The sequence below is a fragment of the Ursus arctos genome, unplaced genomic scaffold, assembly GCF_023065955.2.
Source record: "Ursus arctos isolate Adak ecotype North America unplaced genomic scaffold, UrsArc2.0 scaffold_6, whole genome shotgun sequence".
Taxonomy (NCBI): Eukaryota; Metazoa; Chordata; class Mammalia; order Carnivora; family Ursidae; genus Ursus; species Ursus arctos.
This window is the reverse complement of record NW_026623078.1, coordinates 58,397,013-58,413,084: the sequence shown is the minus strand read 5'-3', so window position 1 is coordinate 58,413,084 and position 16,072 is coordinate 58,397,013. Positions and strand designations below refer to the sequence as shown.

At 34.3% G+C, this 16,072-nt stretch overlaps 1 protein-coding gene across 20 annotated transcripts in view; it reads right to left on the bottom strand.

Moving 5' to 3' along the window:
* EMC2 (ER membrane protein complex subunit 2) overlaps positions 1-16,072 on the bottom strand; it is a 560,958-nt gene that overhangs the window by 504,409 nt on the left and 40,477 nt on the right. For 7 of the 20 annotated variants that reach the window (XR_008957805.1, XR_008957806.1, XR_008957807.1 and 4 more), the window contains exons 11-13: positions 14,894-14,981; positions 13,558-13,620; positions 4,257-4,365 (exon numbers count right to left, since the gene is read on the bottom strand). Coding sequence is in view for 4 of the 20 variants with exons in the window: in XM_057307945.1 (XP_057163928.1) it covers positions 14,895-14,981 (87 nt within the window). In the remaining 16 variants the exon portion in view is untranslated. Of the gene's footprint in view, positions 1-3,703; positions 3,716-4,256; positions 4,366-11,265; positions 14,982-16,072 lie in introns of those variants that run through there. The other 13 variants (XR_008957804.1, XR_006409108.3, XR_008957813.1 and 10 more) reach the window with 10 other exon arrangements.

Here is a 16,072-nt window from a genome sequence, read left to right as displayed (position 1 = left end):
CAAATTTAGAAGATTGAAATCATACCAAGAATTCCTTCCAAATACAATAATATGACACTAGAAATAAGGAACAGGAGAAAAGCTGGAAAATTCACAAATACATGAAAATTAAACACACTCCTGAATAACCAATGAGTCAAAGATAAAATCAAAGAGAAACTAGAAAATATTTTGAAACAAATGATATTGGGAACACAACCTACCAAAATGTATGAGACGCAGAAAAAGCAGTGCTAAAAGGAGCTTAACTTTACACCTTAAGGAACTAGAAAAAGGGGGCAAGCGCCTGGGTGGCTCAGGCGGTTAAGCATCTGCCTTCAGCTCAGGTCATGATCCCAGGGTCCTGGAATCCAGCCCCACATCAGGCTCTGTTAGGCGGGAGTCTCCCTCTGCCCCTCCCCCTCACTCATGCACACATGCACGTTCTCTCTCTGAAATAAGTAAAATAAATAAATAAAACTAGAAAAAGTAGTTATAAAACTAAGCCCAAAGTTAGCAGAAGTAAGAAGATAACAAAGATGTACAGAAATGGAAGATCAATAGAGAAATATAATAGAGAATATAGAAATAGAGAAATGAAATAAGAGAATAGAAAAACAGGGGCACCTGGGTGGTTCAATCAGTTAAGTGTCTGACTCTTGATTTCAGCTAAGGTCATGATCTCAGGATGGTGAGATCAACCCCGAGTCTCTCCTTCTCCCTCTGACCCTCCCCATGACTCATGTGCACACACGTGCTCTCTCTCTGAAAAAAAAAAAAAAAAAAAGACAGAATAGAAAAACAATCAAAAAGATCAACAAAATGAAGAGTTGGTTTTGTGAAAAGACAAACAAAATTCACAAACCTGTACGCAGACTTACCAAGAAGAAAAGGACTCAAGTAAATAAAACCATAAATGAAAGAAGAGACATTACAACTGACACCAGAGAAATACAAAGAATCATAAGAGACTACCATGGACAATCATACACTAACAAATGGGACAACCTAGAAGAAATGGATAAATTCCTAGAAACATACAACCTATTAGAACTAAATCATGACTAGAAAATCATAACAGATCACAATTACCAGCAGGAAGATTGACTCGGTAATCAAAAACCTCCCAACAAAGAAAAGTCCACGACCATACGGCTTCACTAGTGAATTCTGGCAAACATTTAAGTAATTAATCCTGATACTCTCAAACTCTTCCAAAAATCTGAAGAAGAGAGAACATACCCAAATCCATTTTACAAAGCCAGCACTATTTTGATACCAAAGCCAGAAAAGGATACCACAAGAAAAGAAAACTATAGGCCAGTATCCCTGATGAATACTAGCAAAATACTAGCAACTGAATTCAAAAGCATGTTAAAAGGACCATATACCATAATTAAGTGGAATTTATCCCTAGAATGCAAAGATAGTTAAATGCAAATCAATCAATATGATAAACCACATTAATGTACTAGAGGACAAAAATCACATGATCATCTTAATAGACGCAGACAAAAAGCACTGAACAAAAATCAAAATTCTTTCATGATAAAAACTCTCAACAAGTAAGGTATCAAAACCACATTGAGATACCACCTTACACCAATTAGAATGGCCAAAATTAACAAGGCAGGAAACTACAAATTTTGGAGAGGATGTGGAGAAAGGGGTTACCCTCCTACACTGTTGGTGGGAATGCAAACTGGTGCAGCCACTCTGGAAAACAGTATGGAGGTTCCTCAAAAAGTTAAAAATAGAGTTACCCTATGACCCAGCAATTGCACTACTAGGTATTTACCCCAAAGATACAAAGGTAGTGAAAAGAAGGGGCACATGCACCCCAATGTTCATAGCAGCAATGTCCACAATAGCCAAACTGTGGAAGGTGCCAAGATGCCCTTCAACAGACGAATGGATAAAGAAGATGTGATCCATATATACAACGGAATATCACTCAGCCTTCAGAAAGGATGAATACCCACCATTTGCATCAACATGGATGGAACTGGAGGGGATTATGCTAAGTGAAATAAGTCAAGCAGAGAAAGACAATTATCATATGGTTTCACTTATATGTGGAACATAAGGAATAGCATGGAGGACATTAGAAGAAGGAAGGGGAAATGAAGGGGCTGAAATCAGAGGGGGAGACGAATCATGAGATACTATGGACTCTGGGAAACAAACTGAGGGTTTCAGAGGGGAGGGGAGTGGGGGGATGGATTAGCATGGTGATAGGTATTAAGGAGGGCATGTATTGCAATGAGCACTGGGTGTTGTATGTAAACAATGAAGCATGGAACATTACATCAAAAACTAATGAAGTACTGTATGGTGACTAACATAATAAAAAATAAATAAATAAAAGTTAAAAAAAAAAAGTAGGGTATAGAAGGAATATACCTCACATAATAAAGGCCATACCTGACAAACACACATATAACACTATACTCAGCAGTGAAAGACTGAAAACTTTCCCACTAAAATCAGGAACAAGACAAGGGTGCCCACTCTAACCACTGCTATTCAACAAAGTACTGAAATTTCCCTGGCGTCAGCATTGGCAATGAATTTTTTGGATATGACACCAAAGAGACAAGCAACAAAAGCAAAAAATCAACAAGTGAGACTACATCAAACTAAAAAACTTCTGCACAGCAAAACAACAAAATAAAAAGGCAGCCTAAAAAATGAGAGAAAATATTTGTAAACCATTTATCTGATAAGGGGTTTATACCTAAATTATATAGGTACCTCATACAACTCAATAGCAAAAAAATTTTTTAAAATTAAAAATGGGCAAAGAATTTGAATTTTCCTAAAGAAGACATACCTATGGCCACCAAGTACATGAAAAGGTGCTCAATATCACTAATCATCAGGGAAATGCAAAGCAAAACCACAGTGAGATACCACCTTATACCTGTTAGAATGGCTATCATCAAAATACCAGAAATAATAAATGCTGGAGATGATGTGGCAGAACAGGAACCCTAGTGTCCTACCGGCAGAAATGTAAATTGGTACAGCCATTATGGAAAACAACATGGAGATCCCTTTAAAAATTAAAAATAGAACTATATGATCCATCAATTCTACTTCTGAGTATATATCCAAAAGAAATGAAATTACTATCTTGAAGAGATATTTGCACTCCCACATTCACTGCAGCATTAGTCATAATAGCCAAGACATGGAAAGAACCTAAGTGTCCACTGATGAATGAATGGATAAAGAAAATGTGGTATGTATATATAATTCAGCTATAAAAAAGAAGATCCTGTCTTTTGTGATAACATAGATGGACCCTGAGGACATTATGCTAAGTGAAATAAGTCAGAGAAAGACAAATATTGTATGATTTCATTTACATGTGGAATCTAAAAATGTCAAACTCACTGAAACAGAGAGTAGACTGACAATTACCAGGCCTAGAGGTTGGGGAAAATGGGAAGATATTGGTCAAAGGGCACAGACTTTGAATTATAAGATGAGTAAGTCCTAGGGATCTAACATGCAGCATGTATATAATATGTACTGTATACCTGAAAGTTGCTAGGAGAATAAATCTTAAATGTTTTCTTCATAACAATGACAAAATGATAATTATATGAGGTGAAGGATTATTAATTAATCTTATTATGGTATGCACTTTGCAATGTCTGCATGCACCAAATCATTACACCATGCACCTTAAACTTACACAATGTTATATGTCACTTACATTTCAATAAAGCTGGGGAAAAAAGAAAAAAATAATGCTTTTTAACATTGCCTAGTTGAAGAAACCTATAAGCCTCAACATCTTACAGTGTTATGTGAATAAATTTTAAAACTTGTTCTTTTATATGCTTCCTGCCCCACCTGAAAAACCATAAGAAACCAAATAAAAGGTTCTTTCCACTCACATTTTATTAGCATTTGAAAAACCTTACCTACTTGTATGTTCAGACCTCTAACATCAAATCTTACTCAATGGCTGTGTCTTCTAAAATTATATGTAAAAAAATTCATTGAACACACCAATATTAATTTTTACTGTTTGTGTACGTATAAGTCATTATTTATAATATCTCTCAAATATTTCCATAATTATTTTAGTTGGTAATAACATATTAAAATCGGCCCTACTGTCATTGAACCAGGTTTTAAAAAGTGTGATTCCTGAACTTGATTTGCCATACATCTCAAGAGGGCTTATTAAGTAAACTGCTTTTCTGAAACTATTAACAAAAATATTCTTATATACAGCAATATTAAGTCATATGTAGAGGCACCTGGGTGGCTCTGTTAGTTAAGTGTCCGACTCTTGATTTCAGTTCAGGCTTGATCTCAGGATCATGAGTTCGAGCCCCAGGCTGGGCTCCACATTGGGAAGGCAGCCTACTTAAAAAAAAAAAAAGAAAAGAAAAAAGCCACATGTAAAAACAAAGTATATGAAAAAATCCACAATTATATTATTTAGTTTGATTTTGATTAAGTTATGCCTACTTTGGGGTTTAAAATAACATTAAATCAGCCCAATAGTTTTGTACTTTAAAAATTGTAAAATTTACTCTAGGTGGCGTACTTCTATAAGCTTGTTGGAGGAAAAAAAATAATTGAAAATCAAGGTTTTTCATTTCCGATCAATAACTACTAAAAATATGAATTCCAATATTAGCTCACACACATTTGAGATCTGTTAATAGAAAATTCAGTGCAAATTTAAAGTTACTAAGCTAAATTAGGATATAATTATTAACACAAAATACTCCATTATGATTCTATTTAGACTAGTAAATAGTTCTTGTAGAAAAATCTTGAGAAATCTCATGCAGAAAAATGAAATATTGAGCAGTACCCTACAAAATGAAAGAGAAACAATATTGTATTCAATTATTTTTACATCTTTAACTTATTTTTTAAAACTCCCTCTCATTCTAATATTTATAAGATTGCATTTAAGCAAGCACCAGAGTTCTGATTCTTGGGTGCCACTTATGATACAACCACATCTTTGGTATCATGTCTATCTCCTAACTGCTGTTAGTTCCCTTAAATCATCATATATATTTGAAGTTCTTGGTAGCAAGGCAATTTTTATAGTTCTTCTTCAGTCATTTTTATCTGGAACCTCCCAACTTTGATTCCCCTCACAAGAATTATGGTCATTTATCCCAGTAATTTTTTTGGTCAGAGTGGGGGTGGAGGTTACATTGAGGAATTATCAACCAATGGACTGTGTTGTCTCTGGTTCTCTCTGTCATACTAAGTATGACACATAAAACACACAGTGAAATTGGATCCAAAATCAGTTGTCATTTGAGTCCAATTCTTAAGACTACTGGCTATAGTTAACACTCTGGAGAACTTCAAACTGATTTTGAGTTGATATATTATGGTAGATATTGTTACCTAGATTTTGAAAGAATATGCTTTTTTATAAATCTTTTTTGGTCATTCACCTGGTACAATCACATATTCAAATAATTCTTATCCATGTTTTCATGTAATATTTAAGTTCTCTATAAAAGATTTGAATTCACAAAGGATCTCTTGGTAGTATCTCTCTCCAGTTACTTAGGTATAAACTCAGGTTTCTTCAAAGTTAGTGTCCATTCCATACTTGGAAAAGTTCAATTTTACTTGGAAATCTGCAAGTAGGTATTTCTGTATCAGTGACTTAGTTGCCAAAATTACTGTCTCCAAGTTGTTTTGGTAGCAGCAGTTTTTTGAGGTAGAGGAAATCTTCCAGGACCTAAAGACCTGGAAATGAGTCGCATGTGGTATGTTCTGATAATGCTTGTTTTCTTAAACAGTAGACACGCAACTGACCCCACTGGAATTCATTCATTGGTGGCTGGAATGGTTTGCTGTGATATGGTTCTAATTTAACTTTTTTAATAAAGATATTTACTAATTAATTAATTATTTGAGTCAGCGAGCGCGCACACAAGCAGGGAGGGGGCAAAGGGAGAGGGAGAAACAGGCTCCCCACTGAGCAGGGAGCCTGACACAGGGCTCCATCCCAGGACTCTGGGATCATGACCTAAGCCAAAGGCAGATGCTTAACAGACTGAGCCACCCAGGTGCCCCCTAATTTAACTTTTTAAGCAACAAAATCTTTCTATTAATCGGATTTTTATACTAAGAAACAATGAATGTAGAACAGAGGACTTAATATTATTCTTGTTTTCTACTCTGCCCATTATAATGCAAAGCTCACACCATCTACACCCCCATTGTGGCTATTACAATTGAGTGTGAAAATAAATTAAAATATACATATATACATAGAAAGAGAGAGAGAGAGGCATATATATGAACATCTGTGTGTAGATACACAGAATTTCTCTTTTTAAAGACCACTGACCCACTTCCATCTCCTTTCTCTTAATAAAAAAGTTTTTTAAAAAAGCTATTGAGGGTAAGTACTATAAATCAAATAAATTCAGTTTGACTTCTGAGAAAATATGTATATATATTTCAACATATATACTAATTTTAAAATTACAAAGGGAAAAATATTCCATTCAATATACAAAACATACATGTATGCCTCAGTTCTTTATTTTGGCGTCAAGGGAAAATAAAATTGCAAAAAAACAAAATGAAATGGGAAAAAAGGGGGGGCAGGAGAAGATAACACAAAGAACATTATACACAAATATAATTAAAAAAACAAAGGAAATAATACAAATCTCCACAGAATCACTTGCTTCTTCCAATCAGTCCTCCAATAACTGAGTCAACTACAGAAAAATGGTTTTCAAATTTTAGTGGGCTTCAGGAATACCTGATGGGTTTGTTAAAACACAAATTGCTAGACTGAATCCTGAGTCTCTTATTTAGTAGACTGGGGTGAGGCTCAATAATTTGTATTTCTAACAAGTTCAAAAATAATTTGAGAACCATTAACTAAAATTTTCAATAGCCCATTAATCTCTTTCGGTCATTTGCAATATCCTTACAAGTTGGGGAATTTCTACAGCTTATTGAGAATGGCTCCAGTTTTTATTGTTAATCATTGTATTTTCTATTATTTATATGGTATATATAATCTCATTGGCAGTCTTATATTGTTCATATAACATGCAGATTAGATTTTTGGGTAACTTTCTGATTATATTTATTTTACCACAAAACAAAGTGAAGCTAAACTACTTCTAGAAGTAAGATTTGTTAAATAAATTAAATCAAGATGTGCACAGTATTTTTTTTGTATTAAAAGAAATATGTACTATGTGCAGGTATGCTAGAACCTGGGATGAAAAAAGTGGACAAATATAGGCATAGTCTCTGACCTCCTATAATTAGAGAATCTACTGACGGACCCAATTATCTGAAAACATAATTAAGGTGATAAATGCTCCCAATGAAAGGTATATAATACAAAAGTATACAACAAACTTTTCCAGAGTAGCTAAACATTTGACATTTCCAAGTTGCTCCTACAATCATCAGCACATAAAATTATGGGTATGTTTTTAGCTGTTCTAGTAGGTGTGGGTGGTATGTCATTATAGCTTTGATTTGCACTTCCTTATTAATAGCAAATGATGTTGAACGTTTTTTACGTGCATATTTGCCATATCTGCCTCTTCAAGTGTCTTTTGCCCTTTTTTATTGAATTTTGAAAGTTCTTTATAGAATCTTAAAGTTCTTTATTGAATAGATGATTACAAGTATTTTCTGTCTATGGCTTTTCATCTCTTTTAACCGGTCATTCTCAGAACAAGTTTTTATTTTTGACAAAGTTCAATTTATTCTTTTTTTTTTTTTTTTTTAAGATTGTACCCTTACCATCACTTGAAGAACTCTGGCCTAATCCTAGGTCAAAGAAATTTCTTCCTGTTTTTTTTTTTTCTTAAATACTTTGTAGTTTTACATGTTACATCTAGATCCATAACCCATTTTGAATTAACTTTTTTATAAGGTGGGAGGTCTAGGTTGAGGGCCTTTTCCGCTATGAATGTCTAATTTTTTCAACATCATTTGTTGAATATTCAATTGTCCCAGACCAATTCCTTCATTGAGTTGCTTATGCATCTCTCTCAAAAAGTAATTGGCCATACTGGTGTGGGTCTGCTCTGGACTCTATTCTGTTCCACTGCTCTATGTGTCTATCATTCTGACAAAACTACACAGTAACAATACCACACTGTTTTGATTGCTATAGCTACATATGTCAGTATCTGATAGTCTGATTTTTCCAACTTTATTTTCATTTGCAAATTTTAGACTATTCTAGTTCCTTTGCTTTTCATATAAATTTTATAAAGTTCTATCTACAAAGAATCTGTCTGTGATTTTGACATTAATTGTACTATACCTATAGCCCATTTGGGAGACAATTAACATCTTTCCTATATTGTCTTCCAATCCATGAATATGGTATGTCTCTCCATTAAGTCTTCTTTGATTTCTTAATATTTTATTTTTGACCAATTGTAAATGATGTTTATTCCTAACATATAGAAATATGATTGATTTTTGTTGACCTTGTATTCTATGATCTTGTAAAACTCACTTATTAGTTCAGGATGTTTTTGGAGATTTCCTGGGATTTTCTATGTAGACCATCAGGTTATCTGTAAATATAGACAGCTTTACTTCTTCCTTTCCAATCTGTATGCCTTTTATTCCCCCTTTTTTTTTAATCTTACTGCACCAGCAAAGATATCAAGTACTATGTTGAATAGAAGTGGTAAGAGTACACAACCTTGCCTCATTCCCAATCTTAGGAAAAAAGCATGTATTCTTTCATCGAGATGATGCTAGATGTTTTATTTTATTTTTTTAAGATTTATTTGTCTGAGAGAGACAGACAGAGCACAAGCACGGGGAGTGGCAGGTATAGGAAGCAGCAGGTTCCCAGCTAAGCAAGGAGCCTGATGTGGAACTTGATCCCAGGACCTTGGGATCATGACCTGAGCCGAAGGTAGAAACTTAACTAACTGAGCAACCCAGGCATCCCTGGATGTAAGTTTTATAGATTTTTTTTTATCAGATCAAGGAAGCTTCCTTCTATTGCTAAATTAGTTTTTTTCATCATAAACGGGTGTTGATTTTTGTCAAATACTTTTTTTACATCAATTGATATGATCATGTGGTTTTTCTTATTTTCTTCTGAATACAATGGATTACATTCACAAAATTTCAAATATTAAAACAGCTCTGCATATCTGGACTAAACCCCACTTGGTTGTGGAAACAATTCAGGTCTTTCCACGCTGAACTGATTACCAGACAGAGGTACCTCCATACAATGGAATACTATTTAGCAATAAAAAGGAACAAACTATTGACACAGCAATAACACTTATGGATCTAAAAGGCAATATACTGAGTGAAAAGCCAGTTTCAAAGGGGTATAAGTTGTATGATTCTATTGATGTAACACTTTTAAGGTTACATTATACTGATAGAGATAAGATCAGTGTATGTTGGTCATCAGGGTTAGATGAAGGTGTAACTATTAAGTAGCAAGAATGAGTTTCTTTGTGATGTTAGGTTCTAGATTCTGTTTATAGTGATAACATGAATTCAAGATATAACATTTTACAAACAGAAAGAAAAAGAGCATGTAAATATTGTGAAATCTAAATAGGGCCAGTAACTTAGTTAACAGTATTGCTGTAATGTCAATTTCCTGGTTTGACAATATACTGTGGCTAAGATAATAGGAAGGGGCCCCTGGGTGGCTCAGTGGGTTAAGCATCTGCCTTTGGCTCAGGTCATGATCCCAGGGTCCTGGGAGCCAGCCCCACATCAGGCTCCCTTATCAGCAAGGTGTCTGCTTCTCCCTCTGCCCTTCCCCCACTTGTGTTGGCTCTAATAAATAAAATCTTAAAAAAAAAAAAAAAAAAGATAATAGGAAGAAGTTGGTACATGGGAACTTCCATACTGTTTTTGCAACTTCTTGTGAGTCAAAGTATTATAAAATAAAACATTATTTAAAAAATACAGGTAGGGAAAAAAAAAAAGGGCCTCACCTCTGAAAGATGAGTCAAGGAAAGCTTTGGTCTATATGGAGGGAATGAGTATTAAGTTTATAGAAAGAGAAAGCATTAACAACTCCATGGAACTTAAATGTGGCTAAATTCAGAAATAGAGGGGAAAGTAGAGGAAGACAGTTTACAACAGGGAATTTGAATCATCCTTCCTGGTTCTGATACTACATAGAACCTCACAGGCCATGTATAGAGCAAAAAAGGGAAACAACTGAAGAGTTTTAATGAGGGGGAGGGTATAAAGGCATTATTAGTGATGTTTAGTCACATTCTAACTGCAATGGAGAACAATAGACTGAGAAGTAAAGATGCAGGAAATCTTGGGGCGCCTGGGTGGCACAGTGGTTAAGCGTCTGCCTTCGGCTCAGAGCGTGATCCCGGTGTTATGGGATCGAGCCCCACATCAGGCTCCTCCGCTGGAAGCCTGCTTCTTCCTCTCCCACTCCCCCTGCTTGTGTTCCCTCTCTCGCTGGCTGTCTCTATCTCTGTCAAATAAATAAATAAAATATTAAAAAAAAAAAAAGATGCAGGAAATCTAGCTTTCTGGCTACTGTTATAATTCAGGAGTCAGGTGATGATAGCTTGTTCTAGGGTGGTGATGGCAATGAAAATGGAGCAAAATGGACAGATCTGAAATGTTTAATGCAGCATAAAATAAATAGAACGCAGTTTCTATAAACAGAAAACTTCCAACAGATTGGTGACACAGAACTAAACTATTTCAAAGGAATATGGTGTGGGTGGGGGTGGGGGTTGCCAGACTGGAGCAATCTGAAGAATGGGAGGGGAAGAACAGATACAAGTTTAGAAAACTGAAGGAATTAGGCTGTAAAACAAAACAAAAAAACAAAAACCAGAAATGGAGCAGTAGCTCAAGGTAGACTGTGAAAATGAGGGGAGACACTTTTAAAAGGTAACAAAATGAGCACATTTGAGTATGAACTACAAGAATTTAGTTGAAATGAAAGAAAGAGATAAGAAAAGAAATAGTTTAAGGACAAGTGTGAAGAAAAGAGATGATGTGACATTTTGGGGAAGGCAGGATGCTCTATGGTAGAAGGCAGTATGGCAAATTCATGAAACTAAAGTAAGACTGAAGTATAAAAAACGAGGGGGACAATGGTGGGAAATCATTCAGAAGAGGGCAGGGCTACTTTCTTCTGCTGCAAGAGAAAAAGAGGTGAAATGAGGTACAAAAATGTCTGATACTGGGTATGTTTTTCTCTGTGAAATATAAGAGAGCTCTATTAGTTAGCTACAGCTGCCTTAACAAAGTACACAGAGAACTGGGTGTCTTAAAAAACAGAAATTTATTTCATCACAGTTCTAAAGGCCAGAAGTCCAAGATCAAGGTGTCAGGAGGGTTGGTTTCTTCTGTGGAATCACTCCTTGGCTTGTAGATGGGCATCTTCTCTTTGTCTTCCCATGGTTTTTCTCTGTTGACTTGTGTCCTAATCTCTTCTTATAAAGATACCAATCACATTGGATTACTGACCACCCGTATGACCTAATTTTACCTTAATTATCACTTTAAAGACTCTATCTCCAAATAAAATCACATTCAGAGGTACTGGGGGGTTAGGACTTCGACATATGAATACTGGGGGGACACAACTCAGTCTGTAACAAGAGGTTACTTGTCAAGAGTGAGAAGGGAGATAATGATGTATCTTATGAGGCTCAAAGTGAAAAAGGTTTGAAGTAGTTCTAAATAGTCTGAAATAGTTCTCAAAATGACTACATGAAGTAATAGCATAAATGGGCAATTTAGTTTAAGTTCAGTTTAATTCAAAATGAAATTACAACTTTAAAAAGAAATTATGATTTTATTATTCCACTAAAAAATTATTTTACAGGTCAGAAAATCTGAATTCTAATCCCTGCTCTGCTAATAAACAATGACCCTTGGATATATCTTTCTCATATTTTTCTCATTTTAAATAGGAAGAACATACCACAGAATAGACATATGCCTCAGAGTATGCTAGAAAGAACACTGACTTGGGAAACCCTGATATCCTGGTCCTGCTCTGTCAGAGAAGAGCTTAATTTCTCAGAACCTTGATTCTCATCCTAAAATGGAATATAACTAATTCATCTTTAAAGTCCCTTCCAAAATCCTACAGTTCTATGAAATAAAGTAAAATAAAGTTACTTTGAGAATAAATGGATTGTGGCATCAGAAAAAAAAAAAAAAAGATTCTTTGAAATATTTACCAATAAAAATTATATGCTCCCAGCATACTGAAACACCGGTCTTCCATTTCTATCTTTTCTACATCCTCCTCTGCTCCCAAGTCAATATTATCCTATCGTTAAGATTGGCTTAAATAGTGTGTACTGAGTTGCAACAAGATACTACTTTTTTTTTTATATGTACTTGTCGCCTTAACTTTAAATCATTACATTCTGAAACACCATTCCCAGCCAAAATAAGAGTTTTGCATACAAAAAGAAAAAAAAGCTGATGGATATATTAGTCAGAAACATACATGGCAAAAATAACAGAAAATCCAAACAATGTCTTAATCATGAGTTTATTTTTCTCATGTAATAAGTGCAGAGGTTGGCAAGTGCTCATGTTGGTTCAGGTGTTCAACAAGCCATCAGGGACGAGGCTCCCTCTAATCTTTCTACAAAGCCATCTCTGAAAAGTAGCTTTCATTTTCCTATTTATTGTTTCGTAGTTGTAAGATGGCTGTTGTACCTCTAGGCATGTTGTTGACACTCATGGCCTGAAGTAGAGAGAGGCAAAAAGCCTCACTTCACAAAGCTCTGACTTTTTAATTTGAAAGGAAGACCCTTCCCAAAAAAGTCCCATAGACCCTTTTATTAGCCTTAAATAGGTCATATGCCCACACTTTAGATATTTGTACTACCCACTATGGTGGCCATGAGTCACATGCAGCTATTAAAATTAAAATTAAATTAAATTAAAAATTCAATGTCTCAGTTCTACTGACCATATTTCAAGTGCTCAATAGCTACAGTTAGTGGCTACCATATTGGACAGCACAAATACAGAATATCTCCTTCACTGAAAAAAGTTCTGCCTTGGCGTCTCACAGATCATAAGAAATGAAACCACCTTGTTTTGGATCAATCATGATACATATCCTAGGGCTGACATAAGGTAAGGTCCTTATCTCCTAGAAGAGCAGGGATTTCTGCTCCTACCTGAACAACATAAGATATCATTAACAAGGAAAAAGTGCCGTTCAAAGCACTTGGCAAACAACTGCCACAAGAGGATGATCCATACATTTAAACTGAGGTTTACAAATTGCACATTAATAATGTACTTCATAAAAAATTCTTGGCAAGCAGGTATTAAAATTAGAAAAATAATGTGAAACTTAGGCTGACAGTTATACAAGGCACTATCTTACACAAATATAATTGCTAAAGTAAACACTACCCTATTGACTAATAGGAGATTGAAGTAAGAACATAGTGGAGTAATATATGAGCATTTCATAGCAAACAAATCTGAGATGGCTGATTATGTTGAAAATGCAGTTACTAAATTCACTGGCAAAAAGAGTGCATCTTATGATAACAAAGATTTGTTGATAAGAAGTACCTTTATATGGGGAGAGTTATTTCACATCTGCTCATTTCTCATGGCAGAATAAAATGAAAAGAACTGCAAAATAAAAGAAAGAGACCAGATATGGAGAATAATATACTAACAAAATTATTCAAAAGATTAAAAAACTGATATTGACAATAGTTTTCTTCTAAAGACTTCCCAGGTTGTCAAGTCCTCCATGAACCCCATATGCCTAAATCCAGCAATGGCAAGTATGCAGGAGTCTCTGTATACTATTGTAAACTAACTATTTATGTTTATATAAGTAATTACACATGTATGTAATACATAGAACATATAACTTTTATATGTAAATTACAAACTACTACTAACAATACATGCCCTAAATGACCAGTTGCCTATTTTAAAAACTGATTTGTGTCTCAAAGTTCTTTCTAGTCCACTGAAACATGCAAAATACTGTTGAAGGTAGTATAATGGTTGTTTATCATGAAAAGAGAAAAAGGAAAAAAGAAGTTCTTATTATTACTAAGGAGGTAATGAAATATGTGAATTGTAAAAATATTGCTCCAATAGATAGTTTAGATTTTCCTATTTTCCCTAAGTAAAAATAACTCAGCCACTGAAACCTCTTTAATCCCTACTGTGTTCTCTTAATATTCTTTTATGCAAAATACTTAGAAGTTCAATAAATTTAACTTTCATAAAGGTTATAGCATTATAGCATACGTGAACCTTAAAGCTTTTTATAAGATAAAAATCTCAATTATGTCCTATGGCAAAACAAAAATTTTACAGACGTATTACTGAACATTAGTAAGCAAGATTTATCAGAATAACATTATAGCACATAAAACAATAGCCTACTGGAATGCATAGCAAAATCCAACCTGACACTGTAAATAGAATCAATATAAATTTGCCAACATTTTGCTTGTCAGCAATGCATGCTATGTATTTATCACAAATAAAAAGGAGTTAATTAGAAACTGAATTCTAAAACAACATATTCACTATTTAAGTATAACAAAAAGAATCTAGAATCTTCATATGCAAGTTTAATAAATCACATGATTTATTTATGGGATTTCTACATCAGGTTGTGGTTTAAAAGAAGTTATTTATGTGTGATATGAAGAGAATGATGTACAGTCAATATGAATCTTGTTAAATCTCTCTTCCGGGGACTTTCTCCATCTTCCTGCTTAGCAATAAAAGGCATTTTTAGGTTTATATAAACATTCTTTACAATTGCCCTCTTAACAAAAGATTAGTATATAAATAGCACTAGGCATTTAGTAAATAAGTCACAGGCCATTAAGTTCAATTGTGCAGTTGTGAAATGTAACGTGAAAGAGTTTGAAACCTTAAGACTGGGTGATCTGCAGTGTTTCCAACATGTCTTCGACTGCCTTAAGAGAGTATTTAGTTTCCTTCTTACTTCGACCTGCAAACTAATTTAAAAAAAAAAAGCAATTAGGCTCAATTTCATGGCAGGCTCAATATCACAATCTTACCTTCATGTTGTTAACGAGAGTTAACATTATCTATTTTATCACTAGCATGAAATCGAATATCTTTTCTTCAATAAAACAGAATTTGGGTTTAATTCTTTGCTTTTATTTCCCTTACCTCCAGAGAACTATCTAGAAAAATGTTGCTATGGCCAATGTCAGAGAAATTACTGCCCGCGCTCTCTTCTAGGATTTTTATGGTTTCAGATCTCACATTTAGGTCTTTAATGCATTTTGAGTTTATTTTTCTGTATGGTATAAGAAAATGGTCCAATTTCATTCTTTTGCATGTGGCTGTCCATCCAGTTTTCCCACCTTTTGTTAAAGAGATCTTTTTCCCATTGCATATTCTTGCCTCTTTTGGTAAAGATTAATTAATCATATAAACATGGGTTTGTTTCTGGGCTTTCTATCCTATTCCACTGATCCGTGTGTCTATCTTTGTGCCAGTACCATACTGTTTTGATTACCATAGCTCTGTAGTATAACTTGAAATCCAGAATTGTGATACCTCCAAGCTTTGTTTTTCTTTTTCAAGATTGCTTTGGCTATTCGGGGTCTTTTGTGGTTCCATACAAATTTAGGATTATTTGTTCTAGTTCTGTGAAAAATGCTGTTGGTATCAAAATAGGGATTGCATTAAATCTGCAGACTGCTTTGGGTAGTATGTACCTTTTAACAATTATTATTCTCACAACCCACGAGTATGGAATATCCTTCTTTTTTGCCTGTGTTGTCTTTATTTTATCAATGCTCTATATTTGGACTTTACATTTTCATTAAGGTTTCATTTTTAGTTGAAGTGTACTAAGATTTCACCACAAAATTGGCCAATTTAAATGTTTAAGTAGTGTGATTATCTACAAAAACATAAATTTGATTTTAAAACTATCCTCTTTCGACTAGAAAACTTTTATGAAATAAAAAGCGTAATTTATAAGTAAAATTTGTATTTCTACAGAAATGTGCACCATTTCTACTTCTCAGGCCTCTAAACAAATATTTACAATTTCAACGAAAGTCAAATGTAA